At 40.0% G+C, this 18938-nt stretch overlaps 1 protein-coding gene across 1 annotated transcript in view; it reads left to right on the top strand.

Moving 5' to 3' along the window:
* The window catches only part of ITPR1 (inositol 1,4,5-trisphosphate receptor type 1), a 188377-nt gene that overhangs the window by 48692 nt on the left and 120747 nt on the right, over nt 1-18938 (top strand). The window contains exons 4-9 of the mRNA XM_075158588.1: nt 10501-10616; nt 14136-14222; nt 15846-16004; nt 17278-17376; nt 17830-17913; nt 17997-18143. Coding sequence (XP_075014689.1) covers nt 10501-10616; nt 14136-14222; nt 15846-16004; nt 17278-17376; nt 17830-17913; nt 17997-18143 — 692 coding nt within the window. The remainder of the gene's footprint in view (nt 1-10500; nt 10617-14135; nt 14223-15845; nt 16005-17277; nt 17377-17829; nt 17914-17996; nt 18144-18938) is intronic.

Below are 18938 nucleotides of genomic sequence, written 5' to 3'. Positions count from 1 at the left end.
GCTTCCGCTCATGGTCGCTGAACATTTGTTCTTCCCATTTGCAATCCGGTCTAGTGAAGCTGGCTTACTCACTTTTCTATTATCCAGCTGTCTGGCTTTTTTAATACAGCATGGCTTTGCTGCTTTGGCGTCCAGCTCTCATTTGCCTTATTTGGTAAAGCAGTGCTCTTAAGCTGTTCCTGGAAGGGGCTGTTTTACTAGTTTAGAGACTATTTTCCACTTTCATTTTTGATCTCTAAAGCTATAGATTGTGTTTCAGCAGCGGTGCTGGTGTAGCTTAACTCTTCAGTGCTGTCAAACTGGAATATTGTGCTTTTTGGAAGTGCTTGAAGTGTTTTATTCTCTGCTGTGACACACTGGTATGCTGCTGCAGACAATTTGAGCAGAGGCAATATATGGCAGCACTTGTGTTTACAGCATATATATACCTTGTCAGCATAATCTACTTTATAAAATGACAACCAGAGCGCAATCTTCAGTGCTAAGACTACGTTATGGAGGACTCGGCCAATTTTTAATTAGCTGCATGATTTGTTGGCGTCTTCTGTGCTCTCTTCCTGAGAAGGGGAGTGGCGTACAGTGACAGAGTGAACTTGGACGGATTGAGTAGCATCATTTGATAGGCTTCAGCAAGAGCATCTCTGGTCCCGTGCCAAAAGGATGGTGACTGTTTAAAGTAGAGAGAGGGAGAGGGCCTCAGTAAGTGAGGTGAAAGACTCAAGTCAAGCCTAGGAAGACTAAGCAAGGAGTAAAGCTTTCAGACTTCAGAAAACAGATGTGGACACTGGTGTTTTACTCGTTTGCCTGGGAGTGCAGCACAGTTCAGCAGCATGACTCTGCTCTGTTCAACTCCAGGGTGGCATTTCCTATAATTAAGGCAGGTCTGGGTTTTTTGCATTTATCTTTGCTTTGCTAAGCTCTTCAAATACTGCTACTCAAGTCCCTCTATAGCCAATTTGCTGGAAGTCTGAACATCTGTGTGGCAGCACACACCTTATGGATGCTGTCTGCTACTGCCAGCGTAGCACTGGGTGTCTGCTGCCACGCTGCTGGTAACTGCATTTTTCACAGCTGGCTGTCCTCTGCAAGCTCCACAGAGAAGAAGATGGCTTGGGAATTGACTCAGAATTACCTTGAAAATTGAAGAAACTATCTGAAAAATGGCGTTGCAGTTCAATGGGGGCATATGTCAAACACTGCACTTAGTTGACTGCATCCAGGGAGAAGGAGGATGGGCACACGCAGCAGTGCGGTAGGAAAGGATCCGGCGACTGCAGGAATCACAGTTTGAATAGGAGTTGTCGATGCTGTGCTGTTAAAAAAAAATGCAATTGCTGCCTTGGAATATATAAAAAGAAACATTGCCAAAAGACGTAGTAATTATTTTTTCCAATTTTACTTCCTGGCAGAGCCTCGAGTGAAGTATCTTGTTTAGTACTGCACCTCATACTTCCAGAAAGATATGAGCCAACTAGAGAAAATCCAGAGCAGGGTAATGGTCAGGAACAAGACCGATTAGTCTTGCATCTCGGCAGTTGTGCGACAGAGGAGCCTGCAAATACTGCTGGGAGAGGGAGGAGAAGATCTGTTCTGCATTCCCGCATGGAGAGGGAAAGAAGTAATGGGCTTAAATTGTAAAAATAAATAGGTTAGATACAGAAATAGTGGAGTGCTGGAATAGATTACTTCAGGAGATATGTCAGGAATGGAGTAGGCATAGTTAATTCTGCCTTTGGGAGGGAGGGAGGGATGAGCTAAGTAAGCTTTCTAAGGGTCTGCCAGTCCTGTGAACTGGTGGTATTGGCAATTCTGCAGAAGGCAGTGGGGCCAGAGGTTGGGCAGACAGCACTCAGTGCAGAAGGAAAGAAAGAAATATTCATTTCAGGCAAGGGATCCCAAGCACTTCATTAGTGTAAGAAAAATTAAAGCACTGAATTCAGCTTTATTATTTCTTCAGTTCTTCCAACCTAGACTTCAATAATATTATCAAATATTTATTTAACTTCCCTATATATTATTTTTTGGCAATGTGGGTTTTCTTTAAGCCAAATGCATTTAAAAGCTGAAAATCAAGGTACTTTACTGAACAGCTGAAAAATTTGCCTTTTATTTTGCGTGACACCATGGTGGCTTGTTTCTTGTGACATGCACGCGAAACATTCTTAAATAGAAACGACTTTGATTATGCTGTTCAGTCACGTCAGCTCTGTCTAATAGCACAACTGTATTCTTTCCATACTGCTCAACATTGACGCTTTCAGAGAGTGTTTGAAATTTGATCTTTCTTGTCCTTCCTGTGCTCGGACTGTCCAAGCCGTTCCCCGCTGCCTGCCCCCACTTCCTGACCCGTTTTGAGCAGGAACTTTATTCCGGAAAAGCAGGAACAAGTGAAGAAGCAAACGTGAAAATGAAATCCAAGGGGTGAGCAGTCAAAATAAAATGAAATGTGGCCAGCAGATGAATACACTTTGATTTACTGCTGGTATAAAATGCTACCGACGTACACTGAAAAGACCTGAAGATTTTGAGGAAGAAAGTCCCAGGGTTCATGTTCCGAGACTTGTGTTTTAGTGCCTCGCAGGGAGATTTATCATGGAAACCGTTAAAAGGCAGATAGTGGATGGCTTCCCGGGTTAGGAATACAGCTCTCAAGGCTGGGACAAGGCTAAAGCAACGACTGTTCACTTAAAAATGCTTCCGCACCTCTTATGCACATTGGTTTGCTGAATTCCTTTCAAATAAAGTACAAACGCTTCTCCTTATAGTGTGTAAAACTTGATTTTCAGTACTTGTGGGAGAGAGAAGGGGTTGGCTTTTGGACTTCCCTCTTGGCAAGGTTTGCCTCTAGTCCAGGATTTCTTTTCGTGCTGGACCAGAGACGGAGATGAGCTCAGACAGTAAAAACACTCACTGAAACCAATAGCTTTCTTGAGGTCCTGGGTTACCTCAAATTAATGTGTGCAGTTGTGAACTCTTCTCTTGGATTTTTTTTCTTTTCTTTCCTTTTTCCCTCTCCTTGACATTCAGAGGGTTTTTTTTCTGGCTTATATGTGTTACATCGTGGTGCTTTGACTTTTTCTAAAGGTTCTTGAGCTTGTTCTTAGTTTAATTTAAGTACCTTCTCTTGGTCCAAATTATCCTTTGTGTCCATAAATAAGACCTGTTCCTTAATGCTTTCAAGGTTATCTAGCATATTCTCTCTCTGTCCTTAACAGTTTTCTCTGAGGAAACTCTGTGTGTTGTCTTCATATATCTCTTGTAGCCCCGTGTATTGCCCATCCAGGGACATGTTATCCATCAAAGTGCCGCATCTCAGTGACAAGGACGCTGCCAGTTTTCTTCCATTCTTTAACCTGACCCCCTAGATGTCAAATGGGATATGTTTTAGTTAAATGCATCAGTGTTTTTTTCTTTCTACTTGTGTTGCTGTCCCTTCTGGCTTTGTGTTTTCACAAAGCATCTTCACTCAGCGTTGCTTGTACCAGACATTGAAAAACGAATCTGGTCTTTCCTGCAAATGTTTCCTTTTGGAACTGCCTGTATATCCAGTGTCTAAATATTTCTCTCTTTTTCGAGTAGCAGTTTTCTTTTTGAAGGAGACCAAAGAGGTTACATGCAGAAATAAAACAAACACTGGTGTATTCTGAACTCTTTGGTACCTACGATGTTTACTAAAAGGTGCGTTTCTCATGTTAGTCTTTTGGTAGCTGTTTGGGCACTTTGCTACTATTGTGGTCTTGAGGGCTTTGGAGGGTGTTTGCCTGTAGTGTTGGAGTTGTGCTTTGGTTCTTAATTTACCCCGAGGCATGGCAGTGTGTCCAGAGCCTCGCGAGATAATTTTCCCTGCAGGTGAGGAGCTGTGTGTTTGCTCTTCCTTGTTAGGGTAAAGTTATCTTGCTCAGTTTTCACTGAAGGACAGCCTTATCCCACAGTAAATTTCGGTGCATCTAAAATGCTGTGTTTATTATTGTGAAGTCACTAACAATGTTGTGTGGAGTCATATGCTAATTTGCTATGTGTTCAAAAAGCCATTGCTTTTTAATTAATGTTGCATTAATGAATACTGTTGATTTAGAAGGCGTTGATATTCAGTGTCCAGTCCTCAGGTCTGTAATTTTTCACTTTCTGAAATCACTGTTGTAGTCTCCTCCCTTTGTTTGGTTTGATACATCAGCTCTAAGTTAATAACAATTACATTATTTCCTATGTTGTTAGAGCTTCAAAAAATGAAGTAGCAGTTTCCATTGGTAGAACTATGCATAAATGAGTACAATGGCAGGAGAGTGGTTACCCTCATGTCTGGCTGATATGAATTGTGGGTGTTATTTTAACATAAAAATTAAAATATATTTAGATCATAAATCATGCAGGCTCTCCATTTAAATGCTGGTTGCAAGGATGATTTTCCTCCTTTATTCTGCTTTAAAAAGGAAAACATTGAAAGCCCGTGAAACAGGTAAGATGCAACAGCATGCAGAAGGGAGGTTAGAGATTTCACAGCAGCAGAAACCTCTAATATATTTTCTCATGTAATTAGTTCAGCGTTTGAATCCTGAATGATTGGGTTGCTTTGCAGTGACATGTGCGATAGTGATAAGATCTTTGGGTTTGGAATACAAATGCCCTTCTCATCTGCGCTTAAACTTTCCCCACTTGTGGCATGGCAGAACTGTTGGCAACGTGAGATTTGACTTCAGTCGTCGTCTTCCACTGGGCTAAATGTGTACACTTCAGGTTTGTTTTCCTGCTTGTTTTGCTGGAGCTGCGGATGGAGTGGGCTCCGCTGGGACAGCAGGTCAAGCGTTTAGTGCATCCTGACAAAATACGAATTTTGAAAAGAGTTGCTGTGCTCCCAGCAAAGCTTGTTCACTGCAAATTGAAAATGAAAGGATGTCTTCTCATCACAAAGACAGTAATTTCGGTAGGATCAGGTTCTTTTTTCTCTCCCTCTTTATGGAAATGCAGGAATGATTAATAATCAACACATTTCTGTAACCGCTTTTGTTCTATATTCTTTGAACCTCTTAGGCTGTCATCTATTCATTTTAAAGCTCAGAAGGAACAAGTGTAGAAATAGACAATGTAGTAATCCAGGGGCTTCTGAGGAGATGAAACTTTCCTGTGATTGAATATATGCATTTTGTATTATTCTATACATCTCCTGCGTGAAAATATTTCACTTAAACACAAAAGAGGTCTTCATTTTGTCTTTAAATAAATAATCTTTTCATCCTGTGGAGTGTTATCATCCTTGTGAGTGTATTAAAGGTGTGCAACTTTCGTAAATATAAAGTCGAGAACTTCTATTTGCAGTATTTCCATCACTTCCAGTTATGTTACTTTTTCGTTGCCTTTGCTGCTATTTTTTATATTTAAAATAAAAATAAAAAAATACTATCCTTATATTTATTCTCTACTGTGAGCCGGCTTTGGCCTCAGGGAAATATCAGGTATCTAAGTATAGAAAAGTCTGAAGATAAACTGCTAAATTTCAACAGGGAATTGCTAATTTTCTTTTAATTTTAGTATTGCTGCGCAAAAAGGAGTTTGGTTTTTTTTCAAGTAACGAAGAAACAGCTGTGTTGGTGTTAAATATTCAGTGGGTTTTGTAAGTGACTTATTTAAATATCTTCATTTTTATAGATTTCCCTTAACTGAAAGTGCTCTGAAGTATGATTTTTGAGAGGGAATAATTTTTCTTGAGTCTTACCTTTCTCCAGTTGGCATTTTGTAAAGTCTGGGTCTGTGTTTGAAAAATGAAGTAATGACACACCTTTTTGTTGCCAACAAAATATTTGATGCGTGCTTTCTCTAACTGCAGAAAAGTTGGTGAAGACTTTCTACTGAATGCTTAAAATAGCCAGGGGAGATTTGGAAAAAATGATGAGTGGTGCATTACACAATCAGCCTGGCTGAAGCTAAAAGTACTTCCAGATCATTTAGAAACGAGCACACTAGAGAATGGCACAGTGAGAAAAACTGTGTACTCAGAACTGATCTGAGCTGATCTCTGAAAGTAGCAAAGATGGAAAGTTTTAATAGTGGCTGGTGTCCAGCTGTCACCCAGGAAAGGACCACTAAGCTTTGGATGTTGGCAGTTTAGCAACTTTCTGAGCTGTCCTCATATACCGAGGGTAGAATTGACATAATAACATCACTTCATGCCCCAGGTGGTGGGGAAACCCTCTGAAGGGAAGACTGGAATTGCATAGGTATGTTTGAGTTACGTATTTTTAGGCAGCTTGTGGTGAAAGAAGGTGACTGTATCTTGGGTGGGCTCTGAAATACTCCACTCGCTTCTCCAAATCGTTCCAGCCTCTTTGAAGTTAGTGGGTAGTTGCAATTTTGGACAAGCCTTGCATTATAGTTTATAATAATCTCATTAACATACTGCCTAAATGCTACTTAAATTCTCATACAAAAGAGTCCATTTTAAAAAAAGAAAGAAAAAAATCAGTCTGCTCAGGTTTTTCATTTTGCTATGAAAGCAAAAGTTGTGCGTACCCGATTGACTTGAACCCGACAGGTAGAGCAGGACGGGGTTAGCCAGCAAGCCACCTGTCATGGGAGCTTGCTGGTGTTACGAGATGTGAAACAGCGATGGTTTCTTAAATCAGGTCCTGCATCTGTGAGCCCAGATGCTTGTTACCCCTTTAGAGGGACTGACCATATGATAATTTTCACTTGCCTAGCAGCAGCTTTCCTGCCCCCATGCAATGCAGTTCTTGTTCACTACGGGGTGGAGGTAGAAGCACTGCAGAGGCTCAAGGTTGGCTGAAAGTTTCCATTACGGGATGCTTTTGCAGCCTGATGTTTTTAAGTTTTGCTGGTTTTGCTGATTTTTGTTTTGTTTTGTTTTCTGCCAGGTACTTTTCCCAGATGTGTGTTTAAAGAACGGTCTGCATTCCTAAAAAGTGATTGGCAAAATACTGTGTTGATGGTTAAGGAAAAAAGCCCAGCCTTTTCTTTGTAAAGTTCTGGTTCCTTATGCTTTGGGAACGTAAGGTGCCTTGGATGATGAAGTTGGGAAACCTTGGGAGATGAGGATTGTCTGGGCAAAACATAATCCCTCCTCAGGTATTAGGTGGAGACCTGTACATTGCTGTCATGGGGAGAAAAGAGAAGGGATGCATTAATCAGTTGTTGGGGGCTGAATAAATTAATTGGGATGGAAGTAGAGAATCTGACTGTGGTTGGGCTTGGCCTGGCAGGAAAGGTTGAAAGTTTGGAGAGTATGACTGGGCAGGAAAGAAGCAAGGTTTAGTACCAGAGAAGGGAACGGAAAAGGAAGAAGAGAAAATTAAAAGCATGGGGTAGAAAGAATTGCAGTTGACGTGATGTAACTGGCAAGTTTATCTCTTCATTGAACCCCAGAATACTTCAGAACATAGAATTTTCTCGTGGTTCCAGTATCGTTGATTTTGATTATTCCTCTCTGATGCTGGTACGTGCAGAGATAACCAAACACTACTGAAAATATTTTTGTGAGCTTCAGGTGGCAGAGACCCATGTGGGGATCTAAATGTCCAAACAGTGAGAGCATTAGTGTATCACGTGGTGCAATTATGGTCTTACTCAGTCCACTTTATTAGATGCAAAGCAATTGCTGACGAAAGAACAGGATTTAGCTTGGAAGCGTTGAAATGCACATTTATTACATGTCCATATAACCTTCATTCATCATCCTTGTGTATGTGCATGATGGGGTAGTATACAATTATGCAATCACTTTTTCCTGCAGGACCTTTGTTCGGCATTCAGGCTTGATGGTGTGTCATCATTTCATCAGCAGCTACGTAGTATTTTATTTTTATACTTATTCAGTGTTCAATTCTGCCATTTTTCACTGTATATCATGAAGATCTGAAAAGAAAATGCATTCCTTCATGGTTAATATTCAACAAACAGTGTATAATAAGATGTAATTACTTTGCAGTAAAAGCTTTAATCACCTTTCCTATGTGGCTAAAGCTGCTTGAATCCATAATTGGAGCAGATAGCTGATTGTTTCAGCTGCTTAGGCTTCTTTTTGGATCTGTTAGAAATAGACCTAACTTCCATAGTATAGTGTCTGACAAGTAGTTGGTTTATCTTACACAGTCATCACTACTGTGGGTTGCAGATTGCTGACCGTGATGGTACTCAGCTAGCACATCCTTGCATGTTGATTTTTGTAAACATATAAGCCTATGGAATCTGGAGATCTAAAAGTCTTCTGGCCATAAAGTTCATGTAGTTTGACCATGGTGAAATACATTCAGTACTAACCAGCCTCTGGTGGTCATATTAAGGTGAATAAGGCTAAGTTTAACTCCTCAACCACTTAAGAAATAGATTTCATAGAACAAATACTAGAAAAAAAAATGTTGCATGCTTTTGATTGTTAGTTTTAGATCTGTAGCTTTGTGACTAGGAAGAAAACCTAAGAAAAACACGTTATGTTTTGCCTTCTTGCGTTGGACAAGGTCAAACACTTGTAGACCTCTCCGCTGTGCTACAGGGAGGAGCGGGAGTTGGTTGCAGTTAACAATTTAGGAGTTAAGCCTAACTTGACAACTTTCTTGACTGAAATTGCATTGTGACTAAATCTAGCATACAATTAATTCTTCTGTGCAGTTCTGTGTGTTAATTGCTGTCATTGTGTGAACTGATGGTTTAAGCAAAAATAGAAGATTTTATAAATGGTGTGTTGCTTACAATGCATAGTCTTAGCTTAAAGTGCCAGCCTGCAGTGGCTTTTTGAATCTATTCTGTGCTGTCAATCTCTGTGAATCATCTTTATGTAAATGAAAAATACGTTGAAGAGAGCAAACCTGGGAAGTGTGGTTTGCACTTAGTTTTCCACTTTTCTTGTTCAGAATCTATAAGCTGGTAGTGTCAAAGTGGAGGCGAGTATTTCTGGATAGATGCAATTAAATCTCCTTCCATATACCCTCAGCTCTTTCTCTCCTTCCCCAGTATGTGTCACTCCATTAAAGATCCCCAGCGCCATACCCAGCTCCTACTGTATCTTGCTGGTATACTGGGCCACCAGCTAAGCTGGCTGCAGCAATTGCTGTGGTGGTTTGGGACAAGTTGATCAGCGCGTTTGGCAGTTGGTGGCTCACTGTGAGATGAAATGACAATCTGCCACTGGTGCTTCACCCCATTAGAAGGGGATTTAGTTTTGAAGACAGAACTTTGCCCTTCTGTGAAAGGTGTTTGATATTGCCTGATGTGCTCTAACGGTGCTTTGAGAATGGATTAGGCAGGCAGAGCGACATCAAATAGGCCTTTTCTTTAAGAAAGGCATGAAAAGAGTGAAGGTGTCCATCTCAAATGGCATCCCGAGGTAAAATTATCAAGGTCTGTCTCTAGCAGGGCTCAGCCCCTTCAGCAGTTTTAACCCCTGGCAGAGCCAAAATGACTCATCTTCAGTGTGGGGTTTTTCCCTTTTTGGTTGACATGCATCCATTAACAAGGTAGCCCATAAGCAGCTGTGCTTTTCAGACAGTGAAGATAAAACCCCCAGGTAGGTCTCTCTTCAGCTTGCTGCTTCCCAACTATCAGTACTTGCCTGTAAGAATACACCAGGAGCCTTGAGAAATACCATGTGAATTAGAAGCCTGGAGTCTTACATCCACACCATTGCCAAAGAGGCACTGGGAACAGCTTTCTGGCTTTTTTGGCACTTTGGTTAACTTCTAAGCTGCTACTTTAGGCACTGTCTTTGAATAGCTTAATTTATTTTTTTGCATGTTCAGTTGCTTAGCAACAGAGAAGAGGAAAAATAGTAGATGCAGCTAATTTGGTTTTATTACTGATGAGTTAGCATCTCTTTAATATAAAAATGTATTTTTTAATAAGACTACTGATCTGTGATTCCTGGCTTTTGCCAGGCAGAATGTTAAATAAACAGTGTTGATGGACTGGGTAAAGAACCCGACACCCAGAAGAGTTTACTGTTACCTGGAACTATGCTTTGAATGTCTGTGCTTGTGTGTGCTATTGTTTGGGGATATTTTATGCTGCTGCTTCTTTATTAGGTGAGTTTCTCCAATTTGTTGTGCCTCATTTTCCCTAGCAATAAAAGGGATTTGATTTAAAAACTAAATAAACAACATCAAAAAATCCAAACCAAAAACCCCCAACCTAACATTAATTGTGTGAAGTAGCGTACCTGCTAAAGTAGAAAAATGAAAAGTCGTGAGTGTAAAATGGATCTGTTTGCCTGGGAAAGCATTGAAACGTGTTACCATTTTAGTATGGTAGCGTTTTTGACTGGGACAAGTTATAAATTTTCTGGTCTTGCATCAGATGTTTGGCAGCAACAGTTAATTTTTATCATTCATGGGGCAACATTCCTGCTGCTCGAAAAAGCATTTGTCTGATCAAGAGCTTTTTGGAATTTGTTTATAAACCTTTCCTTGCTGCTGGAATAATTGGACAATGTTACCAGCAAAAATCCAGATAATTACGAATGGTTAAAGCAATCTCTCTGTTTTTCATCTGTTTTTATAGATTGCCTGTTCAAACTATGTCCCATGAACCGGTACTCTGCTCAAAAGCAGTTCTGGAAAGCAGCAAAGCCAGGAGCTAACAGCACAACAGATGCCGTGCTACTCAATAAACTGCACGTAAGTATTCATGTTTAGGCTGCTGTTGATCATCAACACTCTTATCCATACTGCTGTAAATAAGTATTTCCAATCAACTTGACACAGTTAACCCGGAGACACCAAGAAAGTAAGTAGAAATCAGCATACAAGACTCCTTTTGAGACATTCACTGAGATCTAACTCTTTAAACATCGTCTGATTTATGACAACAGGCTTTTCAAGGTCTGTGTGTCCCAGTATCGATATGATACTGGGTTAGAGTCATGGTAGCCATTTAAGCTTTTGTCATTAACCTGTGCTAACCTGTACTAGTGCTCTACGTGGGCATTTTGGGTGGTAACAGCATAAAAACAGGACCCTGCAAACAACTACACAGAGTAGAGGATTGTCAGGCGTTTCATCTGGATGTGGGAAATCACGGGCCTTGGCTGTGCTGGTAGATGCCATCTGAACTACTGGTCTGATAAATCTGTTGGGATTCCTCAAACAAACATAGCTGCTGTTGATACATGTAAAGGTTGATGGGTAATTATGAGTAATTATAAGGCCAGACAGCCTCTCCTTCCTTATTAGCTTGCAGTATTTAATATTTTCTGGGTAAAATGTTGACATTCAGTAGTTGAAAACCGAGTAAGGCAATTGATTGCTGTTTTTAGAGTTCCTATATTAAAAAAAAAAAGCCAACTTAACTTAAATACCATCTGTTGACTGTAGAGTTAAATAAACTCCATGTTTATGTTAAAATTACATAGCTAGAGAACTTCATGTCAAAATTACAATTCTAAATATTTTTAGTTTCTTTAAGCCTATATTAAGCTCATTGTAGACTGAAATACAAAATGGCCCTGTAGGAGAGTGTCATTTGCTGATTGCCATATGGCTGCCTTGCTCCTGCATTTCACAAAGGCTGAATGTTTGACTCATTTTGCTTCTGAAAACATAATTCTATAACCTAGAAGTATTAACTTGACAAGGAGAAAGCTGTTTTGGTACTGGCTGTAGCACAAAGGTCCCTCACTTGTGCCGCATTTCTCCTGCTCCTTTAATGATGATTAGAGAAGTAGACCATGTCAGCAAGGTTTAGGTAACGGGGGATTCTGGGTTTGATTTTTCCTGGTGTATAAGGGAAGGGGAGAGTTTATGCCCGCAGGTTATGTGTGTGAGTTCATGGATTTTAAGAGAAAGTATGGTCTATATACTGCGTCATGTAGAAGAAAAACAGTGTAATTGGCCCGGATTACAATGTCATTTAAAGTTGTCTTCTCTTTCCTCAGTACGTGCCAGTTCAGGTGTTTGGGACCTGTTCCTATTCGTCTGACACTCTACCATTTTGTGCCGGGGTCCCTATGGAAATACAGGATTAGATTTTTCCAGTATTTAGCCCCAGCTGAGTGATGTTCGTACAGAAATGTACCACCATGCATGCTTGCTTGATTTGGTGAAAGGATTTGAGTACTTTACAGTTTTACTGGAGATTATTTAATATGCATCACTTTGACAAAAAGGCTAATCTTTTATGTAGCATGTGCCAAATCAGGTCTTCAGTGACCTGGGGCTGATGCATGGCTTTAAAATAATTTGGTCCCATGTACATCACTCACATATCAAAACTTATTTTTCTGCCAACCATATGGGTACATGTGTCATCTTTTCCATTTGTTGGCCCATGGAATACACTAAAAACCCCTGCGTTTTGCATGATGTGTATTGGGGGGGCTGTGCCCTGAAACACGTGCATACAATTGTTAGCTCTGCCCCTGATTAGATTTCTTTATCAGTGCATATAATTTCTAACGAAATTAGTGATGCAAGATGCATTGGTGATGCATCATCACTTGCCTTTTTTGGCTTCTGTTTGTCTGCTGGTGGAATTTATTGTCTGCTGTGGAGTGCTCAATGCTGAGGTCAGGTTATTTTAAGATAATGCCATTTAAGGGATTTAAAATCTGGGACACTTGTCTTTCCTTGGTATTGAGAATCAGTGCTGGTTGAGAAGCTGACATCTAGTGGCCGGAGAAAATGATTCTTCTTGAATGATCGTTAGTTTCAGTGTGTGCTTTTGCAATGCATCCAAAGTCTTAATATATTTTCACAGAATACACTATTTTTTTTATTTATAATAAATGTGGCACCCAATCCAGTGCAGGGAGAGAAGGCCTGTCTTCTGTGATTGCCATTGGTGGTTGAGAGGGCCCTAGTGTCTTGAAGAAATCCTTTCTCGACAGAATACTTTGAAATCAAGCAAAAAAAGTTGTATTTCAGTAATAAAGAGAGAATTTTGTTGCATTATATTCCTGAATATATTTTTGAATTTGAATGAGCAGCTGTATTCCAGGTTCTCCTGGAGCAAGAGCCAGCTACCATACCTAGCACAACTTCTAAAAATAGCACATTTTGTCTAAGCTGAAGATACTGAAATTTTATAACAGTATACAGATAGCTCTTCCTTTGCAGTAGCTAAGCTTTGTCCTGTGTTATTACTACTTTACCTCACTACAGTTAGGAACTGTGGGCACTTTCTTCTCCTCCAGGAGAAAACTGGACCTACTATAGTCCTTGAGATCTGAGAACCAAACCATAAACATTGATGCTTGGCCTCCAAAAAAGTCTAGTTTTAAATTACTCTCTACCACCAGATATCGGTTAAAGTAAATACAGAATTTTTTTTTTTTTTTTTAGTGAAAAAACTGTCTTTCATGTAAAATAAGAGAGAATTTCTTTACCAAATTAAATGGTTTAAAACAGCCTGGGCAAAATAGCTCTCTTTTAAAACAAAACAAAGTGCAAGAGACTAGTTATAAATTAAGTTATTAAATAGAACAATGTATGTCTATGATGATTCAATTTTGCAAGGGCTTTCCCTTTTATTACCATGTTAGTGTGATACAGGTATGCCTAGCTGTATTTTCACAGCCGGTCTATAATGTAGCGCAGAGTATCCTTCAGCCTCAGGAAGTACCAACTCTGTGCTGCTGGGAAGTTGGGAACTCATGTTTTCAGAGCTGTAGTGGGCATTTGTAAATGTCTCTAAATAATCCTGCTGCATGGTGAAGATGATTAGGGTCATCATAAAAAGACAGGCTGTGGAAAAGTTGGGGCCTATATTGGCAAAGTAAAATAAAGATCCAACGTTGAGGTCCTTTTCTTTCAATTTGTATAGAAGTCAGTAGAAAGTAATATAGACTTCCTTGCTTGAGTTGTTACCTGTCCCTTTTCATCTTCCTTCCATAGGTGTATTGTTGTCTTCGCACGGCTTGTCTTCTATCTTGTCTGAGTTTTTCATGTCATGTTTTATTCCAAAATTTTGTCAAATTCTACCCAAATTACAGATTGCTCAAATGGTGTGTGTCTATCATCCTAAACAACTGAAAAAGGGAATTGGAAATGACGCTGTTGGAAGTTGGAAAAAAGAAATTGCGCTGTTTCAGATGCTCACTGTTTTTTCCAGTTCTTTGAAATACTTTTAAAGAACCTTGAGTGTTTGGCCACGCTTTTGATAAAACAGTCAGCAATTGAATTGATCTCCTTTAATTTCAGCATGCGGCAGATTTGGAAAAGAAACAGAATGAAACTGAAAACAGAAAGCTGCTGGGAACAGTCATCCAGTATGGCAATGTTATCCAGGTAGGCTGTGAGCATCTTTGCAAGCTGTATAGTATTTTGCTCAAACTCCCCTGCTCAATGTGACTTTAAATTTCTGGAATTCATGGACAAGAGTCTGTAGCTTTGCAGGGTGTGACAGTGTCCTGAAGCGGGATCCTGTGAAGCAAGAACTGGACATATCGCTATGATGGAGTCACTTTTTTTGTTTTGGGTTAATTGTGCTTTTTTTTTTCACCACATGATTGCTTTCTTCAGAAATACTTCTTAGAGCCTTCATTAGAGTTGGCCATTTGGAAGATGGCACAGGCACTGTACAATGCCACATATGGTCTCTCTCAATCAAATGTTGACACATCAAATAGTAAACGGACACAGAGAAGGAAAATCAAGCCATATAAGTAACTGCAGTCCATTGAAGCAAAGGATATCCTAGGTCCCAGGGAATGGAGGGGAAAAAAAAAGCATCAAACCCAATAAAAACGGGAAGTACAATAATTGCATAATTAAAAAAGACAGGTCTTTAATAAATGGGGAACATAATATGCAGCAGGTGGGGGTTCACCCTGGAACCAAAGCAGGCCTGCTTCCAGCAGGTAGAGTGCCTCAGCACTTCAGAAGTAGGGATAGTTACCTGAGCATTTGGAGCCTTAGAATAAGAAATTGGTTTATACCAATGGTTTTTATTTTATTCTGCTGACATAATACCCATAGAGGGGGTGGCTAGGAACACAGGTGGACTGGGCTTTCTTGTTGCAAGGAGAAATTGGTTGGCTGCCCTTCAAAGCAATTGCAGGATTTGAAGCAACCTGATGGAGGAAGGGCAGGGGAGTCCCTGCCTTGGTTGAATTAAGTGCGCTATTGGCCTATGTGTTTGAGGCAAAAAAAAATCTACTTTTAATGATGAAAGAAAAATAATAATATCCATTTTTGATTGGACTACAAACATCAACACTATTAAAAGCAGTGATAAGTTTTTGCCCATATTTTCCCATAACTCCCAAACCTTCTGTGAGTAACCACTACTTATGGTAGCCAAAAGGCATGAAAAAGCACTTTCTGTACAAAAGTACCTGTCTGCTAAATTTACTGGAAATATAACAACAGTTGGTTGGAGCTGGGTAGATCGGGAGCTGGAATGTGACCTGTTGCAGCTTACTTAATCCTGCTGATGGTGTGCAGTCTGCGAGGTGGTACGCAGCGGAGGGTTGAAGGAGGGAACTTTTTTGAAGAGAGTCTTCAAAGAAGCAGTCACGTTTTTCGTTAAATCAGACAGACCAAAGCAAGATAAGAGCAGCTTTACTTCTCACCACCCCCTTCTTACCAGGGAAAACCACTTAGTCCCCAGCATTTTACAACTTTTGATCCTAGGTTTTTGAACAGACTGTTGTAAAGTGACAAGAGCATTTCTAAGTGTTTATCGTTTGCTGGAGAAGGGACAGTTGGATTAGCTGAAGATGTTTTGTGCTTTATATATACTGAAAAAAGTGTAAGTGAAATTGTGCCCGAATTCATAAATATTTCTATATAATTTAGTTTTTATTTTAATTCCTGTATAATACTGTGGTTATCTTATGCACACTCACTTATTTATTGAGGGGAGGAAAAATGAGCATTCTTAGAACTGAACTCTAATTCTTATTCTAGCTGCTTCACTTAAAAAGTAACAAATACTTAACAGTAAATAAGAGGCTTCCAGCTCTACTAGAGAAGAATGCTATGAGGGTGACCTTGGATGAAGCTGGAAATGAAGGTTCCTGGTTCTACATACAGCCCTTCTACAAACTGCGTTCCATTGGAGACAGTGTAAGTGCTAAGAGGAGTGTCTTCACGTATTACTTTGTGCACATCTTGGCAAAGCTTGTTTCAGGAGGCCTGTCTTGCAATTAATGAAATGCACAGATCTTCTGGTGCGTGATGTTGCAGGAACAACCTTTTTCTTATGCTATCATGAGGGGGAGGAAAATTGCTATGGTAACTTGTATTTTGGAAATATGGAATGATTTAACGTTGGAGGGAATAAGGGACCTAATTACGCTAGCCTTTCACAATTCCTGTCCAATTCAAAATGGTAGGAAATGTTGAGTTCCTTCAGCAGATTTGGAACAAATAATTAGCATCTTGGTTTTCAATGTTGTCAGTTTGAAATCAAAATTCATCATCATTTTGTATATGAGAATTGGGGTGGTAATGAGGTTAAATAGTCCTGTACATGGGAGATCTGGAAAATAATTGGTTCTGAATTAAATGCATTACCGTTTTAATCATTTAATCTCTTTTTTACAAACCTGAGTGACCTGGGTATACTGTCTGCCTAAAAACATGAGCTAATAAGCTTCAGTGTGCTCTATGGTATAGTCCAGGTATATATTTGGCACCTAAACATGGCAGCCTTTATCAAATAGGAATAATTTATCCTGTAGAGTAGCCCCATACATTTTGATGCGACTGTTGCTTTTCTACAGACACACACACGGTAAAGCCAAAGCACAAGGTAGTGCAGTCGTAGCGGCCATTAAGCTCTTTTAAATCGCACCAATTCTCAGATGCTTTATGACTAAGAACAGTTCTTTTCAATACAGAAAAGGCCTTTTGGTTTTTAGTTTAAGTAAGACTTTGCCCTAGAAGAAGGGAAGAACAGGACTTTTACTGTCCATAATGAAGTGCATTTGTCTTGAGTCATATGCCAGCCTGGTCAAGAATCTGATTCTACAAATTAAAGTGAGTCTTGGAGGAGGAGGATTGGCTGACTTTTTGCTATAGGAATTATTTGTTAAATGTTAACCAATGAAACAACTTCATGGAAAGCAGCAGATAGGTTAGTTACCAGAACTGCAGTTTGTGTTTCTTCTGCAAGCCTGTGAGTCCAATAGTATAGGGGCTTTTTTCTGCCTGAGTGACTGAGTACGATGAGCCAAATTCTGAAGTAAACAGAATCCTGGTTTTCATACGCAGACTGGCATCTCTCCAAACTGTAAGAAGGTGATTTCTTCCCATCACTCCCATTAAAAAAAAAAAAAGAAAGAAAAAGAGCTTTCTCAGGTTGCAAGTTTCTGTCTGATGCTGCACTTACCTACAGGTTGTCATTGGAGACAAAGTAGTCCTGAATCCCGTCAACGCTGGCCAGCCTCTCCACGCCAGTAGTCATCAGCTTGTCGATAATCCAGGATGCAATGAGGTAAGGGCAGACTGACACAGCTGGAGCAACTGTACAAACCTCTGTATGTTTCAGCTAAGCTGCTAGGACTTGTGTTTTATGAAAATCAGGTTATCAGTAAGTTGGTTGGTACCTGTGGCAGTGTGGTTATCTTGTTAATCAGCAACTTAATATAGCTATCAGAATTTCTTGTATCTGTTGGGCACTGGACAGAGGTTTGAATTTAATCTCTTCTGCTTGACTGGCTAAAAATAAAATTTTTCTTAATCAAAAGTCGTGGCACAGTAATACGGAGCAAGCCAGCTCTGTAGTTACTTGTTCTGGAGTAAATGCAGAAAGGGCTCTCCTCTAGAGCAATGCAACAGGGACTGCAGTATTCTGCTGAAAATTGTCTAAAAGGTAAGGCGGTACTTCATGGCAGTAACTTGTACAGGCACAAGACATTGGGACTAATGGTTTTAGTTCTCCTTTTAGGTCAACTCTGTGAATTGCAATACAAGCTGGAAAATAGTCCTCTTCATGAAATGGAGTGATAACAAAGATGATATTCTCAAAGGGGTAAGACTCAAAACTCTACTTGCTTGTAACTTGTTCACTCCTGGGTAATGCCTGTATTGACCATGCTGCCTGGTCTTTGACAGGGGGATGTGGTGAGGCTGTTTCATGCAGAACAGGAGAAGTTTCTGACTTGCGATGAGCACAGGAAGAAGCAGCATGTCTTCCTGAGAACGACAGGGAGGCAGTCAGCCACGTCTGCAACCAGTTCAAAAGCCCTGTGGGAAGTAGAGGTAAGAGTTGTAACCCAGGCAGGGGGTGGCTTTGTAGGAACAATTACTGTTTCTGTTTAAAAACAGTGTACCTGGATTTCTTTTTTTAGTCTTCCTGGTATTAGAAGTTTAATCTTAAAATTCCTTTACTTACTGTGCTTTCTGTGCAAAATCAAAACGGAGTTCTGATCTCTAATGCTGCAGCAGATAGCTCTCAAATTCAGGTTCTTGACAATTCAGAAAAAGGGGACAGAGAAGCATCTATGAAGTAATTTTCTTACCAGTCACTGAAGTTTAACACCGGCTAATAATTTCAACTGTCCTGCTGAGTGTACCGAACACTCTATTTTTGCTGTGGAATGACGTGATTATGCATATCCTCATTTGATAGGAGATTGTAACCCTTTGCGAGTCTCTGTGCGTTGCTTGTCTGGACTATTTTTTTTTTTCTTTACTTGGCTTTTTAAAACAGTGACTAACACCTTGGCCATCACTGGCTTCTTAAAATATCCTCACTCTATTGGTGTGATTAGCGTTGTTTTATGATTTTAAATGTTTGCCATGTGAACTGCAATGCGAGAATCATAAAATTAATTGTATTGGTGGATAGGTGTTTTTCATACTGGCTTTCCAGAAGTATCTGCTTTGATATACAGTTTTTCCCCTATTTGAATTGAAAGCCCACCTATAATTAACATTACTTTGACATGTTACAACACATCAGTAGCTTCTGTAGTAACTGTCCATGTGTATGCAGTTACCTGGTGGTAAATGCAAGGCAGAGGTAAGGTAGTCCTTCCCCGAAAGGCACAGCTC

This window comes from Calonectris borealis, chromosome 10 (genome assembly GCF_964195595.1).
Source record: "Calonectris borealis chromosome 10, bCalBor7.hap1.2, whole genome shotgun sequence".
Classification (NCBI taxonomy): Eukaryota; Metazoa; Chordata; class Aves; order Procellariiformes; family Procellariidae; genus Calonectris; species Calonectris borealis.
Note: the sequence above shows the minus strand (reverse complement) of the source record. Positions and strands in the feature narration are given on the sequence as shown.